The 18741-nt window shown below is 45.5% G+C and overlaps 1 protein-coding gene across 2 annotated transcripts in view; it reads right to left on the reverse strand.

Annotated features, from left to right (window-relative positions):
- Window positions 1–15575, reverse strand: part of WDR90 (WD repeat domain 90) — a 46088-nt gene extending 30513 nt beyond the window's left edge. For both annotated transcript variants that reach the window (XM_075010816.1, XM_075010818.1), the window contains exons 1-16: window positions 15469–15575; window positions 14139–14233; window positions 13299–13475; window positions 12575–12713; window positions 11423–11593; window positions 9868–9991; window positions 8874–8941; window positions 7523–7632; window positions 6424–6657; window positions 5519–5581; window positions 5018–5086; window positions 4143–4253; window positions 3690–3835; window positions 3518–3575; window positions 634–752; window positions 65–226 (exon numbers count right to left, since the gene is read on the reverse strand). In XM_075010816.1, the coding sequence (XP_074866917.1) occupies window positions 65–226; window positions 634–752; window positions 3518–3575; window positions 3690–3835; window positions 4143–4253; window positions 5018–5086; window positions 5519–5581; window positions 6424–6657; window positions 7523–7632; window positions 8874–8941; window positions 9868–9991; window positions 11423–11593; window positions 12575–12713; window positions 13299–13475; window positions 14139–14233; window positions 15469–15478 (1856 nt within the window). In that variant the 5' untranslated portion in view covers window positions 15479–15575. The remainder of the gene's footprint in view (window positions 1–64; window positions 227–633; window positions 753–3517; window positions 3576–3689; window positions 3836–4142; window positions 4254–5017; window positions 5087–5518; window positions 5582–6423; window positions 6658–7522; window positions 7633–8873; window positions 8942–9867; window positions 9992–11422; window positions 11594–12574; window positions 12714–13298; window positions 13476–14138; window positions 14234–15468) is intronic.
- Between the last annotated feature and the right edge of the window lie 3166 nt (window positions 15576–18741).

Genomic DNA, 18741 nt, shown 5'->3' on the forward strand with positions numbered 1-18741 from the left:
TCTAAAGTATTAATTCAAGGGAAGTGATTTAAGGGGAAAAAAAAACAAACGTCTCCATCCTTACAGTGTTCGGTCCTCAGGTTCCCGCTCCGCAGAATGTCCCTCCTCAAAGGCCAGGTCAGTGAACGCCGAGGAGTGGTACTCCCCCAGGTTCACTGGGCATGAGCGCAGTGCTCCGCTCCGCACTCGCCACAGCCTCACATTGTCTCTGCCACACGACACCATCCTGTCACACGAGAGGCGATAAGAAATTAGGAAGGGTTCATTCGACAGAGATAAAAGGCCTGTTTCCTGCCAGCAGCAGGAATGACACTGACACGATGGGAGAGAAGAGGAAGACTGACAGCAGCTTTCTCCCTGTGCCTGCAGGCTGGAACGCTAGGAGCCTTCTCCCAGCAAGGCATCAATCCTGGGGAATCAATTTTTTGTCAAGAACCAATTTCCTGGGCAAGGTATATTCAAGTCCAAACACCAGAGAAAACAATTGAGAAAAAAAATGATGATGATAAGTAAATAAAAAGATTTTGGGGGTCTGCTCAAAAGCATCTGATGGTCTGGATTCGGCTCACGATCCACCGACTGACTGACTCCTGCCTTAATCTATGCCGTTATTTTACCTTATTCTCAGGTTACCTGGTGTCATCAAAAAAAGCAATCTTCAAGGTCTGGATGTCCACATCTGTGTGAGCCTTTGCCAGCACAACCACCTCTCCTCCACTGTTCACCTGAGCAGTGTTCCACACCACCACCATCTGCAGCAACAAAAGAGTAAGAGTAGAACTACTAAGAACGTGACACCAAGGAGGGTTCAGACCATATGAGCAATGGAGAATATTGCTAGCCTTCCTACAACAGGTGAAATCCCAGATACTGCTCCCAGTTCCCAGGATGCATTGGGGCTTTCACCTACATCACTGAACAGAGTGGGGGGAAAAAATCAGTCACAGAAAGGATTCACAACCACCCCAGAAGTGATTTTTATTTTTATAGGCTAGTCTGCCTGCTTATCATCCATCTCCCTACCTGCAGTGTTGCCAGGGTAGGACTTGAATCTGGGGCTAAGATACAAACTGAGAAAAAATAAAAACTAGTAACTAATTACAGGGACTGCGCTAGAGCGTCCAAGGTGTATAGGAGTAGGAGACAGAGATCCCTCTAGTTAGACCCACAGGCAGGGTCCCGATCTGTCCAACTCCATCTCTTCTCTGCCGCATTATTTGTGATAACATTATTTATTATAATCTTGACTTCTTCACCAAACAAGCTTCCACAAAGAACAGTCTGGCACTAAAGACAATGACTGTCATGGAACAAGCCCTATTTATCTGACTACATATGTGAACCTCAGCACAATATCATATCACCTCAAGCAGTTAACTCAGCGGGTCTCGCATTAAATAGGGATAGACAATATGTGGATGGGACACTTCCAATACCCACCTAGGGAGGTGCAGAAGTGGCACAAGTGATTCTTATTCATCCTTTTAATGGCATTAGGGGGCAGCAGACTGCCATTTTTACATGCGTATGTACAAGTGGAGGTCCTGCCCATTTGAAATCATTGTTTCCAGGGTACTTTCTGTAGTTACATCTTGTGCCTTGGCCCAGGAGATGTTATTCTGTTTATTTAAATTCACTGGCATTTTCAGTTGTTTAGGAGTCTCACTTTCTGTGTGCAATGTGCTGCTCTGTGTTGTTAAAATAGGATTATGATTCATTAATATTTATATTTTTACTATGCAAAATACGTAGCCGGCACAGTCTGCAGGTGAAGTGCCATTAGCTCTCAATAGGGGCCAGTCTGGATGAAAGTTGCTGCACTGCTAGAAATGCAAAATCAGGAACATCATAAAATAGTCAAAATCTACCTTATTATATTCTGAATACAGGTACGCTAACTGCAGGCTAGTTACATTGCATTACAGCACAGGTCTCGTTTTTGATTTCTATTTCTCTTATGCTTAAATTTACTTCTTTAAGAAGTGAGTTCTAAAATGCCTAGCGTGGCAGGGCTGGAATAATTATCCCTATGGTATATATGATATTGGTTTTTGGTTTCTATTGGGGGTGCACCCCTGTATATTACTCTGATATTGATGCACTTAACAAAATTCATTCCCCTTAATTTTTTCCACCTGCCTGTAGAACACCGGCCAAGAGTCCCTTGGAATCAGGTTCGATTTTCTGGAGGCTGCTACAGCCATATTGTGAGATCGGCTGCCAAGAGTCCAGCAGGGCTAAGGCAGACTCTCCCCTGCACTAGCCCTGCGCTGCTCCTCGAAGTGCCTGACATGTTTCTTGGGCAACTGGGGAGACAGGGCAGGAGGTCCCCACACACTGCCCTTGCCTGTAGGCACCACTCCTGCAGCTCCCATTGGCTGGGAACAGGGAAACAGCCAACGGGAGGTGCTGAGGCAGTGTCCATGGATGGGAGAGCAGAGCACAGACCCAACTGACTCTTCCCCGAGGAGCTACTGCTGAACATGCCGGCTGCTCGCAAGAGCGGCACAGGGCTAGGGCGGAAGTGATTCTGCCTGAGCTCCACTGCGCCACCCCGCAGGAGCCACCTGACGTAAATGATACCCTGATGGAACCCACCTCCTGAACCCCTGCCCCAGTCCTGAATCCCCTTCTGTACCCCAGTCCCATGCCCCAGCCCTGAACCTCTCCTGCACCCAAACTCCCTCACAGAGCCTGCACCCTGAACCCCCTCCTCTATTCCGATCCCTGGCCCCAGGCTCAGCCCAGAGCCTCTCCCACATTCTAAACCCCTTGGCCGAAGACCAGAGCCTGCATCCCATCCCCGCAAACTCAAGCCTCTTTCCCTGCCAGCCTCAAGGAAGACAGTGAGCATGGGGGGGCCTTGGAGAAGGGGTGGGTGAGGAGCTGGGGCAAGGGTATATGGATTTATGGTAGAGCCTGGACTGCATTTAAATTCAAAAAATGGTCTTTTGCTTACAAAGGCTGGAGACCACTGTGCTATCCCATGTAAGTCGCTTGCAAAGAGATGGGATGGAAGAGCTGTGGAGAAATGTGCTCAGCCCCTTCGGAAGGTTATGCCTTGCATCAACTTGGAGTGACCCATATAAGATGTAAATGAAACAAAAAGTCCTCCAAAGGCAGTCCCACCCATTCACTAATTGTGAAGTTAGTTAATAAACTATGTGAGGCAGAGAAGTTCTTGAGCAGGCTTCCACACCAACAAAAAGCCAGGACTAGATACAGAACCAGGATTTACTGAGGTGCGTGTTCAAAGATGTATGACTGTCAAGTCAGGAAACAAATATATGACTATTTTCTAACCAGCTTAGTAATAAGCTTTCTCATGACCTACAATGAATGGTATTTCCTAAGGATATTTAAGGAAAATAGCATTTAGCCACTGTCTCTTGGAAGGGTCCCACGACTGGTTTCATAAGCAAAGTACGTGCATGATCAAGAAGAACAAACATCAGTCAAAGTCATGCATGTTGTTGGGTAAGTGAAATCCAAATAGCCCAAGAGCTTTTTCACTCACTGTTTTGCCATGCCCATCTTTTCCAATGCCACAGAGAACAGCTCCACTGTAAGAAAGGCTGCAAGAGGGAAAACGCAGAGTAAAATGCAATATCCTACCAGCGTGCCTGGATCTCAGTAGAAACAAGTAAAACCCACTCTTAACAGCTCCCCAACACATGCCTGCAATGTACCTGAGGGAAGAAACGGAGTGGACATGGGTTTTGAACATGGATAGACACTTCCCCTTCTGAAAATCCCAGAGCCGCACCATACTCAGGTGACCCATCTGTGCGGAAGCCAGCAATGTGGTGTTTCCATTAAATGCCAGGGCTGACACCTGCAGAGAACATCATGTTAGAGGAAACAACTCCCAGCCTATAAGAGAAACTAGAACTGGAGTAGCTGAAACTCCCACTATTGAGGATCTGACATCATTCCTTAAACTGCTTCTTGCCAGGAGCTAGAAGTTCTTGTGACTTGCCCCAGAGCCAGTGAGCTGATGATAATCCCTAGAATGAACCAAGCTTGGGATTGGATCAGTCTCATGTGCTTTTCACACATTAAATATTTGCAACTGTAGCATGTTCTTTTTGGGGGAAGGAGGGAGTTATCATATCTGTTTTTGCAAAGAAATCCACTTTTACCTTATCTGTATGTCCAATGAAGAACCTTTGCTCTCTAGTTTCAATCTTCATGGTTATTATAATAGCATGACAAGGATAAACCACTGCAGAGTTGTTCTTAGTCCACAACGCCTGCAGGACAAGGCAAGAATCAGAGCAAGGGCAGATGAGAGCATAGCACAAAGGTGACCCTGTCTACAGGCTGAGAGGACAGCCTCCCAGCACTTGCACAGACGGACATGCACAGAATTAAGACGTAGATATTAAAAATCTGGTGCAAACGTGCAGGTATGTCATTTGAGATACCTCTTATTGCATGCAAACACAGATGCATATTTATATCTATCAAACAAAACCTGAACAGTCAGCTTACGATACATCCTAAATAACGCTGCTGATCTTTCATTCAAGTCATGTTTAATATCATATGCACAATATATAAGAAGGGAACAATCCTTTGTTCACAGGGAAATGGAACAGATGGCCCAGTAGGATTTAACTCTGACATAGGGCAGTACAAGGTTGGTTGGAAGGATCAGAGGGCAATAACCAGCAGGACACACATCAACCTAAGACATCAATGCATTTTTGGATTCCAAAGAAATTCTAGATGTGTGATACACTGATTAGTTTGGAATCTGTAAGAAGATTTGGCGAGGGGAACACGCTTTTAGAATTTCACTGGGACAAATCCCATATTGGGAAATGAGCTTTTCACTACAAAAATGTTTGAAGCCAAAACAGACTAGATGCGTTGGTGGGATTTCTAAAAGACAACGGAATTAAGCATGAAAGTCAATGGGAGTTAGGCACTTAATTGCCCTTTGTGCCTTGGAAAATCTCCCCCATGGTCAATGTATTGCAGCTACATTCTGAAAAGCTTCTTCATTACTGACCCATTTGGTGCTGCAACCCCCAAAACCAATAACTGTCTTCAGCTTCAGGATTGGATCCGGTAAGAGTCTCTGAAAGAAGATATTGTCAAAAGTGTCAGCATGAATAAGGCAGAAGAGTCACAAAGTGTACCAGCACCAACTGCAACTTACATCCCAGGGATCTATCAAGTGCTCTCTGCCCCACAATCATCTGTCCCCCTTCGGACCTATTTCATGTTTCTCCCAAAAGTGACACGACTGTCTCTCTGCCTCAACTTTTTCACATTAAGGGAAGAGTTTAATCAGGAGGTAACTACACTGAAAGCAAATCCAAAAGGAAGAAAAAGCAGAAATTGCTTGATGTCTTGTTTTTAGGAGTGCCATCTCCTCCAAGAATAAAAGCACCAAATCCAGTGGACAGTGCTAAATGGAATAACCTGAATTACCTTTTCAAGAGGGTAGCCAAATCCTCCCTATAGTTACATACAAATATCAGGAAGTGGGGGGAATCAGTTTTCTCACCCTGCAATGAGAAGCTTTCTTGATGGAGAGCACCTCTGGACCAGTAGTTTTCATGTGCAAAGTCTGGGCAAATCAACACATAAGTGTTATTTGTTAAATGCCAATAGCATGATCATCCCTGTACAAGCGTAGTGGCCCTGCTTGGAGAAACTTAACACATAAATGAAATAAAAGAACAAAATCAAGAGAGGTTCACACCAGCCCTAATTATTAATCAGTCTTCTCCACCAGCTCCAACCAGGAATAGGCATTACTCTTGCTCTTTCTGCTGAGTTACTTAGCATCAGCCACAAGCATTCCAGACCCCTCCTATAGGAATAAACTTGCAGTTCAACTGGTTTGTTCCTAGTACTTTCACGTCTATTATCTCTGTAACTCTTCTCCCATTGTCCAGCAGGAAGGATGGGTTCAAGAGCTCTGTTTCCATATGAAGTCTTCGCCTTTTGCCCACTTTAAACCATCAGTCAAGCCCAAAGAATTGGAATAATCAAATTTCTGCATCTCATTGTATAGGCAGAAGTGTGTGGGTGTGAATGGCAACTGGTCCGTTCTACCTGAATTCTTCCTTGAAAAGGCATTTACAGATGGCGGCTGCTGTAAATTGGCGTAGTCACACTGACGTCAACAGAGCAACACCCATTTACACCAGCCGAGGACCAGGCGTGGGGAAGTTAAGGGAATATGGGGAAAAGAAGACTGAGCCATTAGGCTGCATAGTTCAGTGCAAGATATACTTTTCTTGTAATGAAAGCATTGCACATTCTCAAAGTCATCACAGTGGAGGCAGGGGTATGGGGCAGACCTGAGAGAAGCGTTAATAAGATTCTGTAGATGTTAGAGAAGGGATGCGGATGTACACAGAGGATAGTCAGTAATATCAGGGTCTGGGGTGCTTTCTCACTCACCTCATCTGAGCCAACACCAACGGCAGGGATGGCAACGTCGCCCATTCTGTGGGCATACACGTGAATACCACCATCAGTCACCGCGTGTAATGGTACAGTGGAATCCCCAGCAGCTTGTAGTCCTCCTACCCTGCTGACCTCCTGACCCCCACCATGCACTGCTTCCACAGGCCCAGAAGTTGCTAAGTGAACCTCAGGGATGCTCTTTGTTACTAAGGGAGACCAGCGAGACACCTGAGAAGGAGTAAACAAATGAACACAGATCAGGCCTGCCCCACAGCTCCCTACAATTGCTGTGACTGGAAAAACAACAAGGAGTCCTATGGCACCTTAAGGACTAACAGATTTATTTAGGCATAAGCTTCCAATTTGTCAGCTGTCCAAAGTGTATGTCCAAACAAATCTGTTAGTTTTTAAGGTGGCACAGGACTCCTCGCTGTTCTTGCAGATACAGACTAACACAGTTATCCCTCTGAGACTCATGAATGGAAAGAAAGGGAAAAACTTGTTCTGTATTTTGATGGATTCTTACCCAATCACCTAAAACTCAAGACATCCAACTTGTCAAAAATACCGAGGTGTGCCAAGTGATGCAGGAAAGCAAAACAGAGCGCTCTGGGTGACTTTCCACTTGAAATGGCAGAACTGCTGCTTTTACTGTTTCCAATGCAACTTCTCTCTCTCTCCACTGTATGACAGCCAACAAAAATACCAGGACACAGGCCTGCCCTCTCCCTTCCCCATCCCACCAGAAACAGATCCATCATGCCCCCTGGAAACATCACTGTTCTTTGTGACTTGATTCTCCAACTGTAAAATGCAGATAACAACACTTCCTATCTCCCAGGGTTGTCACAAGCAAAATTACATTAAAAGATGGTGAAGTGTTCGTATATTATGGTACTGAAGACGAGATACACATTTTGGACCCTCAAGGTCACTAAACTGCAGAGTTCATTGACTGTAGGCCAGTGCACAGCCCATGCCATAAAAGAAGAAAAGCAGCCACTACAAACACAAACACAAAACAGGACACATGGAAACCCTTTGGCCAGAGGAGGTAAGGGAAGCTACAATTACAGCCTAAAGGCATACTCACATCCTTGGGACTAGTTATCTGTTGGATAAGGGACACTCGATCCCGAACAGCTTTGGTGAGAGTCACTGGCCGTGGAAGATGTCGGATTGGGTCTTCTAGCGCTTGAACACCTGGATTAGAACAGCAAACAGCTGGGTTCTTTCCTACAATCTGCTCCCTCTTCTGCTGATCCCACTGTCGCAGATGAAATAGCTGAATAGCTACTTCACTCTATCACTTACTCCCTCTGAGAACTTGAGGAACAATTGGAAATATAGGTCACATCACAACACAGGAAAGCAAAGAGCACTCTAACTACTGAGCACACATTGGACAAGACCCACGGGGTGCTGGGGGGGAGCAGCTTTGTGCTAGTCACGTGGGAGATCAGGTTCAACTCCTGTTCCTTTTGCCCCTGTGTCAACAAGGATTGGATGTGCTGCCAAAGGAGAAGAAAGTGCTTTGTGACACTCAATAGCAACCATTCTACCCTTTAAGAAGTGGCGTTAATGGATTCCAGTGGGAGCTCCATCAGATCTCTTGGACGGGGGTAATGTCTGCAACAAGATGTCACAACAGATAAGCAACAGATGGGGAGGCCTTAAGACTCTAACAAAGATATACAGGACTTTGAGCAGGGGAGAAGAGGAGAGTTCACAGAGGGATCGCTGCAGGGCTATTTGCTATAATGTGCTTAATGAGCGCCCTGAAGAGCAGCTTCCTGAAGATTCTGATTGAGGTTTACTTGCCAAGTAAGGTATTTACAACTATTACCTTCTAAAAATTCAGCAGTGCTTTAGCAAGCCTGCATTTCTTTCTCAGCAGTCCAGTCACACTGATCTTCTGCTTGTAAAACTATCTAGTTCATATGGGTAGCTCACAGCCTCCAGAAAGTCAATTACTTCGAGCTGGGAGGGCTACCTTCCACAAAATAAACGTTGTTCCTAATCCTTGGTAGATGTTCCACCTAAACTGCTTGGACTGACTGTTTCCGATGACGACAGGAGGGAATATAAGAAGGGGGACCTTCATCACCCAACACATTACAGCTGTTGGAGTGATTGCTAACTGGACACAGAAATAGACTTGGCATTATGTTTGGAGCACAACTCTGATGTAGCGAAGACTAGTAAACAGCTACTAATTTATATTGCTGATATGAGTGGATGGCTCTTCTCCACTGTGCTCTACCAAAATTGTTCCTTAAATTTTAATTTGGTTAACCGCAGCAGATTGTACAATGCGACCTGCACTACGTCATACTTTGTTTTAGGTAGGACAATAGCTTGGATAACCTAGAAGCTGGGGTGGCAAACTGCTCAGACGCCAAGTGGGTACCACACCCTGTGGTCATTTACCTCAGGCTCCCTACCTGATGCAGGACTGGAACAGCCTTTTTGAATTGAGTCATATGGCAACTTGGACCCATCAGAAGGAAACCTAGACAAGATCAGAGGAAAGTCACCTCATGAAACAGGGGCCAGCCTCTATTTTGCTGACTTACTGTTGGTGATAAAAGGCTTCAATCTGATGTCAGATCAGGTGAGTCCTATAAACTCCAACTCAAGATAAGGGTTTGAGTCTCCTTATGGCCTGATCTACATTATGACAATTTTCTTCTTCTGAATATTCAACTGACTGACACTATGATGACCATCATCTAGCAGTCTGTGTGTCCCACGCCTCTAAGACAAGAATTAAGGGCAGTGTCATAAGACTCCCTAGGAATAACCAAACCTGGAGAAAATGTTCATGTGTGCTTAAGTTAGCAATAAAAGCAAACCACAGCAAGAAGGCAAATATGAACTATTTCCAAATAATGGCCACCATATTAGAAATATGGGGTGATCTATACTTGCTTACCGATCTGTTGATTGGTAATTTGCAGTTTCTATGGTTAATTCCTTAAATAGCCCTTTAACTACCCAGATTTGGTGATGAACAATTAAAGTGCTGAAGATGTGAGTTGCGTTGCCCTTGGGGCCCCAAAATTATAACACCACCATTAGAGACAAACTTAGATTAAGATGTTAAAGTGTTTCCATTATAATCCCAGTTTTGTCCAAACACACCCATTTCCTGGCTTTTGCACCGTTAACTCTGCAGCCTTCAAATCCTCAGACAGAAGCATTTTGCAAAGTATGAAACATATACAAAACTGAAGAAAGAGTCTGTCCCACAAAAGCTCATCACCTAATAAATCGTTTTGATAGTCTTTAAAGTGCTAAATGACTCCTGTGTTGTTTTGTTAGAATACAGATTAACATGGCTACCTCTCTGTTAATACACAAAATAATCAGACTAAGGAAGAAAGATTTAAAAGCATTCCAGTTTCCTCCTTGAAAAGCAGCATTTAGTAAACATACCTGATGTAGTCATAGCGGTCATGCCAGTTCTCTCCCTTTGGGACAGGAAATGCCATTTCTCGTGGCATGGGGGAGATGCCATGAAAGGCCAATTTAGCTTGTCGGGCCTCAGAAAAGGTCACCCCTAAAAGCACAGGAGAAAACTTACAAGGACACAAAGCACTCCTGTAATACCTGAAGATGTTTAGAGGTGGCTGAAACAATGCACTCTAAGCAGGCCGAATACAAACAAATATTTCAAGATTACAGTTTTCTATAAATCTGAACAAACAAAGGTTATAACATGGAAAAAAACAAGAGTATTGTATAGGTTGAACCTCTCTAATCTGGCATTCTCTCATCTGGCAACATCCATCATCCTGCATGATTTTAGTAAGCCAGATAGCCTTTATCATGGGTATGGCCAAGCTTCCTGTGGTCACAGAAAGATCATTTACAGCCACCAGTCCTGGCTCTCAGTGTTCTGTGCTGTTATCTAGCTGTAATTTACCCCTAAATATTCTGAACCCAAAAAACAGGACACATGGAAACCCAGCAAACAGTGAAAATGTCGATAATGCCACCAGACAATATTGACCTCCCATAGTCCAGCAAATTCTCTTGTTTGACACCAGTCAGGTCCTGAGGGTGGTTAACTAGCGTGGTTCAACCTGCAGTAAGAGCATATGTCTTACGGTGGGAATTTCCTTGACTCTCTCTGCTTCCTGTAAAGCCTGATATTTTAGAGCTTTTTTCTTTTTTTAAAAAAAAAAAGAAAGATTATCTTTTTTTCCTGTAAAATGTAGCTTAAAAGCACTACAGGAGGATTTGGAACTTAATATAGATAATCCTATCAGGTTGCTAAGTGAATCAGATGGTGATTCTTTTAGCAGTTCTGACTTATTGGTGTTCAGGTATTTTTTTTGTTTTCTTCATTCATTTCATGCACATGCAACTTCATGGAACTGACATGCTTTTCATGTGCAACCACACATTCAGTGATCCACCAGAATGTCTTCTAACGTCTTATTGTTGGGCAGATTTCAAACCAAGGACAATGTATTAGTAAAATGTCTTCACTAAAGCTCTCTGCTGCATGGAGCACATGGATAAAGAAACACTGGAGGAAATCTGGATTTCAAAGTGACAAAAAATGCTTTTTGAGAAGGGTGGTCTAGAGGCAGGACTGAGAAACAGGAAATTCAGGGTCCATTCTTATCTGTCACTGATTTCATGTGATGTTGGGCAAGTCATCTAATTTTCCTCTGCCTCTCAATTTTTCAAGCTACAGAATGAAAGACACTAGGACATCCTAAGACGGAAGACGTCAGAGAAGGAAAAATTACTATAGTTATTATTAGTGTTACTATTAAAGTAAGGGTCTGTTGATAGTGTCTTCTTGTTACTGGCTGAAGACAGAGTGCCAAACAGCACCAGACGTAGCCAAACGGTCCAGGTGGAATTATGCCTGGAAATGTGGCAGTAAGAATGGGTTAGACCTCGCACACCTAGCAGTCAGGCTTGATTTAAAAATCGTGTGAGATGCTGACCCCAGCACAAGCGTTCAAAGCCTTACCTGGCTCAAACAGTAAATCACTGGTATAGAGGTTTTTCACCAACAAGTTGGAGCAGAGTTTGATGCTCTTCAGGTGGCTGTAACGTCTATTCAGGTACATGGAGAGGATGTAGTGGAGGTCAAGCATCAGACAGGTCCAGCGCACGTTGGCAGGGGCCACACCTACCAGATCTAAGGGTCAGGAAAAACATTGTCAAAACCAGCATTAAACATGGACAAACTACTTTAAAAATACCAGAAACACAACATTACACGCAGGCTGAAATCCTTATAGAAATGGGGCCATGAGACTGACATGCATGTGCGCACACTTGAGCACATGCACGCTTGAACAGTTGCCACACTGGGAAAATGAACAACTAGGCTTCTAGTGATCACTTGAGTCCAGATGTTGATTTGCAACACAACTGTGGTATGTGAATTGAGACAATTAATTGCACACCCATTTTTACGCATGAATCCGTGGCCTTCAGTCCTGAAAATTTAGGCTCTAGTTAACATTGCTCACATTTTAACATCTTCCAAAACAGGTCATTCTCCTTTCTCCCCCACCGCCTCAAAATGACGATCCTTTAGGAACAGAATTCCCATCACAAGCTAAAAGTCCATTTAGTCCACTCATGTTCAATGAGATTTCTGAGATGTATGTTAAATAACCACAATTCACCTGTTTCTTATTATACATTGAAGAAATTTCTTCCTGATGCCCACTGGTGGTTGACTGAGATGTTGATGTATGAGACTTCACTACCTTATTAATTTTTACTCTAGATAGTGAAATTGCTGATGCTACTGTTATTTATATAGTGTGCTCAATACTTTTTAATTCAGTCTCCTGAGCCAGTGCAATCCAGAGGTTAATTCCATGTGGCGTAAAATGAAAAAATCCTGTAACGTCTAGTGTTAAAAATACTTAATGAAACATTATGGACTTATTAAACTACCCCTCACCTTAAGCCACCCTAAAACTCACAGACTAAATCTATGACTACAAAGCTCAGGTCACACAGACTATAGCAATACTGGTGTAGGATACATTATTTTATCTTTGCTAAGGTATTTTATGCTATTCCCACACTACATCCCTTAGTAAAAAGAAAATAACATTTTTTTAGACCTGCTTTACTATCATTCAGACATGCTTTTGCCTACCTTGCTTTGAAGTTCTGGCTGTGCACTCATACACTGACCCCTTGGCTGCTCCACAAACAAAGGGGAACTGAAGCCAAGTGGCTGTGGATTTGAACTCCTTAAAAAGGTTGGAGAAGGAGATGCGGACTACTTGGCTATCCTGAGAAGAAAGACACAAACAATGTTATCCACCTGGAAGACTACTCAGGGAAATGCTGCAGGTAATGGAGGATATAATTTCTTGGATGATACTCCTTCATCCAGCTTCGATACCCACCAAGGCTAAAAGACTACAGACTATGCCACAGCATGCAGCCCTAAGTGCGGAAAAAGTGAAGACAGAAGAAAACATACAGGAAGGCCATAGAAGTGGGAGGTTGAGATTTTTACTTAGAGTCCATATATGTAAGATCAGAATGTGAATCATATAAGGTTCAGGGCAATCACCACTGATAACAGGCAAGCCTTCGCATAAGTACACTAAGAGCCAAGGGGGAAATGAAAGAAACTCTCAAACTCAAAAAAGTGAGGTACAAAGATGGTCAAGAAAGGCAGCAATCATCTCTTTTAACTCCATTCTAGCAACCTATGGGACTTCAGCATAACATACTTATGCCAGATGATTACCTTCTTCTAGAGCACTGGGGCGATACAGTTTAGTTCCCCACGTTCAGTTTTTTAATTTCAAACCCCAGTCCTCTATTCTTAACACCAGTTACACCAATGGCCACACTCCTTTACGTACCTCTGTGGTAACATCTATGTGCACCACAAAATATTTGCTGGCCATGGGCTTGAAGAGCAGGTAGAGGTAATGACCAGTGAGCCCCAATGACTGCGTGCTGGTTTTGGGAAGCTGGATGTAGTTACTGGCAGGAATGGAGCCACGGATGCGATATACAGTTCCCTTCAATGTCTTGTCCTGAGAAAAGAGAACATGAACGGATGCAAAGTTCTGCTCTACTGTTAAGTAAGAGAGGAGATTTAATTGCAGAAATCTTACTGCTTGCTCACTCGACACATGCAATTACACATTCCATCACTGGCTCCAAGTCACATAAAGGCCAAGATTACTCTGATAAAGCCCTAGAGAAGAAGGGGTAGAAAGTTCTGATGCCGTACATCAGGGGTTCTTGGTTTCTGGGCAGATCACATCTGAATAGAGGCATTGTCCCATGATCACCTGTCTTCCCACTTATGATCTCATTACTTCCATTTAGGCAATCACTGTCCTTGACAAAGGTAATGTAATGATATAATGTATTTTTAGCTGCCTTTAGAGTGATGCAGAGGTGAAAAATGACAGCAAGAGCCACTAGGCCAAACTGTTCTCTGGAAACCATCAGCAAGTGCTCTCTGCACCTCTTTAGGCATCTCTGTTGCAATAAGCAGGAGGCAGGATGGAAAGATATCATTTTCTCTGTTCATGACACAGAACAAGAGGATCTGACATCCTTCTCTTGATTTGGTACCACAAGGCAAGGGAGGTTGGGAAATCCCTCTCTCTTTCAGGATCGCAGAGCATCTGTCTCTCTCTGCAGTACAGCTGGTCTAATCAGGAAACATTAGTACCACAATATGTTACCATAAATGTTGTCACATCTCCTTCCTTAGTTGATCTTTTCCACTCCTCCACTTTAAAGTGCTTGAAGATATTCAGATACGGATGCTGCCACACTGCTGAGAATCAGAGGAGAGGGAAAATGCTAGGATAACACAACTGGGCGCATTGCTGGTCATATTGATTCATCAACACATACCAGGAAGTTAAAGCAAGCCAGTAGTATGATTGCCAGGCTATGCTGTCCTGCAAGCCTGTTTTACTGGCACATACAGTATTTTTGTTCCATGGGGTCAAGACACAAATTCTTCTGAAATGCACACACTGGTACCTGACAGCACAAAGTGATGCCAAGGGCTTGTTTAAGAATTCCAGTGTAACATCCTGGGGGCAGACAAACCCCAGCCCTCCAGCCAGGGATTTTCTGCTAATCATGTTGCCAGTGTGGTTTTTGCTCCTCACTTCACTGGGACATGGAGAGCAGACCAATCACTTCCACTGTGCTTATTATAGCCAGCTCCCATAGCCTTTCAGGCTCTCAGGCACTAGCACAGCAGAGGGAAAAACACAGCCCAAGGACTGGATCTGGAATACCAAATTGCCAGATCTGGCCAGCCACCATCCCATGGCCCAGCAGGCACCACAGGAAGACTTTTCAAAGTGACTAGCTGAAGAGGGCATGTGCTTTGTCTGTCCCCTGGGGCATGGGAGGGGCGGCTTCACAAACTGACTCCACCACCAGCGCAATCTTGCAGCTCCCATTGGCTGGAAACCTACCCCTGCCAGGTCACGGCCCCTCCCAACACTCCACCTCTTCCTACACCCTACCTTCACATCAGGACCATCTCCTGCACCCAGACACCCTCCCAGACCCTACACCCCCTTCTGTACCCCAACCTCCAGCCCCAGGTCACGACCCCGTGAGCAGGGGGCTGGGCTCGATGACCTCCCGAGGTCCCTTCTAGCCTGAGAAGTCTATGAACCCCTCATTCACCCAACCTCCCTCCCAGCCCCCACACCCCTCCTGCCCCAAGCCCCTCCCGCCATCCCAGCCCCCACAACGCCTCCGATAATGTCACCTACTAAATTCATGGCGCAGCCCCCCCCCCCCATTCAAAATTACTGCCCACCCTGCCCCAGCGCAAGCCTGCAACGGAGGGGAGGCCGGTACCCTGTGGCAAAGGGAAGCGAGATCCCCGACCCCAGCCAGATGCCCCCAGCCCCACGGACCCCCCCCCCCCCAGGCCCTGACTCTCAGCCCCCCGGGGCCTGCTCAGATACCCCCCCACCCCGAGACACCCGCCAACCCGCTACCCGCTGCAGGGTCCCACTGCCGCGCCCCCCAAGCGGGTACCTTTGGCCATGGCTACCGCGCTCGCTCCTGCCTCCCCAGCCCGCAGCTCAACCGCCCCGCCAAGCCGCGCCCGCCGGTAACCATAGAGTTCCCCGGACGAGCGCGGCAAGCGCCCGTGCGCCACGTGACCGGCACGCCGAGGGGGGCGGGGGTGTGTGTGTGTGTCTGGAACGTGTGTCCCTCGCAGGCCACTGTCGCGAGGCGGCGGGAGGACGCTTCCGCCACGGTAAGTGTCATGGCCGCCTGGGGACGCCACCGCCTCCCCTGCTGGTCCCCCCGCCCCGGTTGTCCCCCGCTCTACCCGTCATAAGGGCCCTTGTGACGAGCGGGGGGCGGGGCATCGCGCCCAGGGCGGGTCGGCGGCGCGACAGCCTGTGCCCCGGTGGGCGCTTGGCGGGGGCCTAGCAGAGAATTCCCGCGGCCCTGGGCCCGGAGTGCCCCAGGAGCCCGCCCGTTTAACCAGAGCCGAGGGAACGCCTCAGACAAAACCAGTGGTGCTTGGAGGCCAGGCAGCAGGAAGGTCAGTGTCAAGGGTGTTAAAGCAGAAAGCGGAGAGAAGGTCACGTACCCGGGGAGCAACATAACGTGGGATCTAGACTGTGAGAGGGGAATAGCGAAAGCAAGAGCGAGTTTGAAGGCGATGGATAGGACCTGGAAAAGCCCAGCAATTAGCGGAGGCACGAAGCTGAGCGCCTCGAAAACGTGTATTCTGCAGCCTGTTGTACAGATGTAAGACATGGGTGATACCGAAAAATTCAAAAAAAAAAAAAAAAAAAAGGATATTGGCGTTCGAAAGGAGGAGTTGTAGAAAAATTCTGAAAAGGTCACCGAGGAGGAATTATACAGAAAGATACAGCCGAAAGAGAACCTGCTGCAGAACGTTACTAAATGGAAGCTACAACTCTTCGGGCATATTTGCAGAATGAACAATGAACAAAAAATCAAGATCCTGGCATCCAGCATAATGGACAGTTCGAACAGGAGAGGCAGACCCCACAGAGAATGGGTAGATGATATGATAGAGTGGTGCGGAACTAGTCTACAGAAACTAAGCCACTCTGCACTGGACAGGGAAAGATGGAAAGGAATAGTAAGAGAGGCATCAGACACCAATGGGCATTGAGCCCACGGTTATTGATGATGATGATGATGAAGGGAACTCTGGCCACCCCGCAAACTCCCGAGGGTTGGGGGGGAAAAGGATATAGAGACTTTCTGCCGGGACACCCCATCTGTAACAACTATAAAACATGCCTCCCAGCCCAGGGTCTCAAAGCACTTAGTAACTTATGGCTCACTACCCCGCTCACAGGGAAACAGAGATGAAGAGGTTGGCCTGGAGGCACACAAGGCTGGGGCATCAGCACAGCTGACAAGAGAACTGTTTGTTTGTTAAGACTCTTCTTAGCTACTCCCAGAAGATGTAATGGTCCTGAAAGATCACTCTGCTCTTGCACAAAAGCACTATTGACCCCCCCCCCCCCAGTTTGAAATGTATTTAATCAGTAAATGAGAATAGCAAAAGTGCTGAATCAGAATCTGCAAAATATGGATTCTTGAAGAAAGAAGCCCTGGGTGTAATCCGCTTTCCCCTCCCACATCACAGACCACGTTTTTAAGTCCCGGCTTGACATGGTCTGGGCTGGGATGTTTTAGTTAGGGTTGATCCTGCTTTGGGTAGGGAGTTGGACTAGATGACCTCCTCAAGTCCCTTCCAGTCCTCGAATTCTATGCATCTAAGATACACAGGGGACCTCTCTGGTACTGCAGCTGGCTTCTTCAGTGATCGTCAGCAACACAGTTGTGTTGTCAATGTGTTACAATTTCTCAACCTGATTCATTTCTCCGTTGTTGCCTGAGGCAGTCCTTGCCTGTTTGCTGCAGGTTAAAATATAAACCTCTTCCAAAATGGGGTTAATGTTGGAAGCAGGAGGTAGCTCTTTAGTCCAATTGTTAATACTGCAGTGTGGAGAAACTTATATTCTCTTTTGAAAAAGAGCTGCCCAGAACGATTCAGAGAACTAACAGATCATTTGTTTGCACTGCCTCCTCTCCATTTTTCATGCCTCCCTTCCCTTCTGACAGCCAGTTCCTTGCCAAACCTCTCACAGTACTGTTTCTAAACTCTGTTTTTTCCTTTCTGTCCCTAAGGCCAAATTGTTGGTTCACACCATTGTTGCATCTTGCCTGGATAGCTCATCTCCTTTCCATTTTCCCTGACTTTCTCCTAATCAATCTAGCCACCTTTCAGTAGCTCAAATACACTTGCTTTCTCTCCTCTTTGTAATGTCTCTCCCACACTACTTTTCTTCAATTTCCTGTCTTTTTTTGTGTCAAGAGCAAAATTATCTTTACTTATGGTTCTGTGCAGCTCTGCACCCTGACCACGTTTCTTCTTTTGTCTCCCGTTGCTTCCCATCTGGCCCCAGTGCCCTGCCCCTTCTCATTTTGTTATTCCTTTTATCCTCCCATTTGACTTCATATACTCCCTCTATGCTGCTCCCTACTTCTGAATCATTATCCCTCTTCAGCCTTCCTCCTCAAAACACACAGCATTTGCTTTGTTTTTCACCAGACACTTCTGCTCCTGCAGATAGTGATAGTGATGCTGAAATGTTAAGGGAGATTAGAGAGGCTATCAAAATAAAAAACACAGTAATAATAGGAGATTTCAATTATCCCCATATTGATTGGGTGCATGTCACCTCAGGACGGGATTCAGAGATTAAATTTCTTGATGCCTTAAATGACTGCTTCTTGGAGCAGCTAGTACAGGAACCCACAAGGGGAGAGTCAATTCTCGATCTAGTCTTGACTGGAACGCAGGATCTGGTCCAAGAGGTAACTGTTACTGGACCGCTTGGAAATAGTGACCACAATATAATAACTTTTAATATTCCTGTGTTGGGAAGAACACCGCAGCGGTCAAACACTCTGGCATTTAATTTCAAAAAGGGGAATTACACTAAAATGAAGAAGCTAGTTAAACAGAAACTAAAAGGTAGAGTAATTAAACTAAAATCCCTGGAAGCTGCATGGAAACTGTTTAAAGACACCATACTAGAGGCCCAACTTAAATGTATACCCCAAATAAAAAAACACAGTAAGAGACCTAACAAAGAACCACCATGGCTAAACAGCCATGTTAAAAAGGCAGTGAGAGAGAAAAGGGCAGCTTTTAAAAAGTGGAAGTCAAATCCTAGTGAGGAAAATAGAAAGGAACATAAACACTCCCAAATTAAGTGTCATAATGTAGTAAGAAAAGCCAAAAAA

The sequence above is a fragment of the Carettochelys insculpta genome, chromosome 16 (genome assembly GCF_033958435.1).
Source record: "Carettochelys insculpta isolate YL-2023 chromosome 16, ASM3395843v1, whole genome shotgun sequence".
In the NCBI taxonomy this organism is placed as follows: Eukaryota; Metazoa; Chordata; order Testudines; family Carettochelyidae; genus Carettochelys; species Carettochelys insculpta.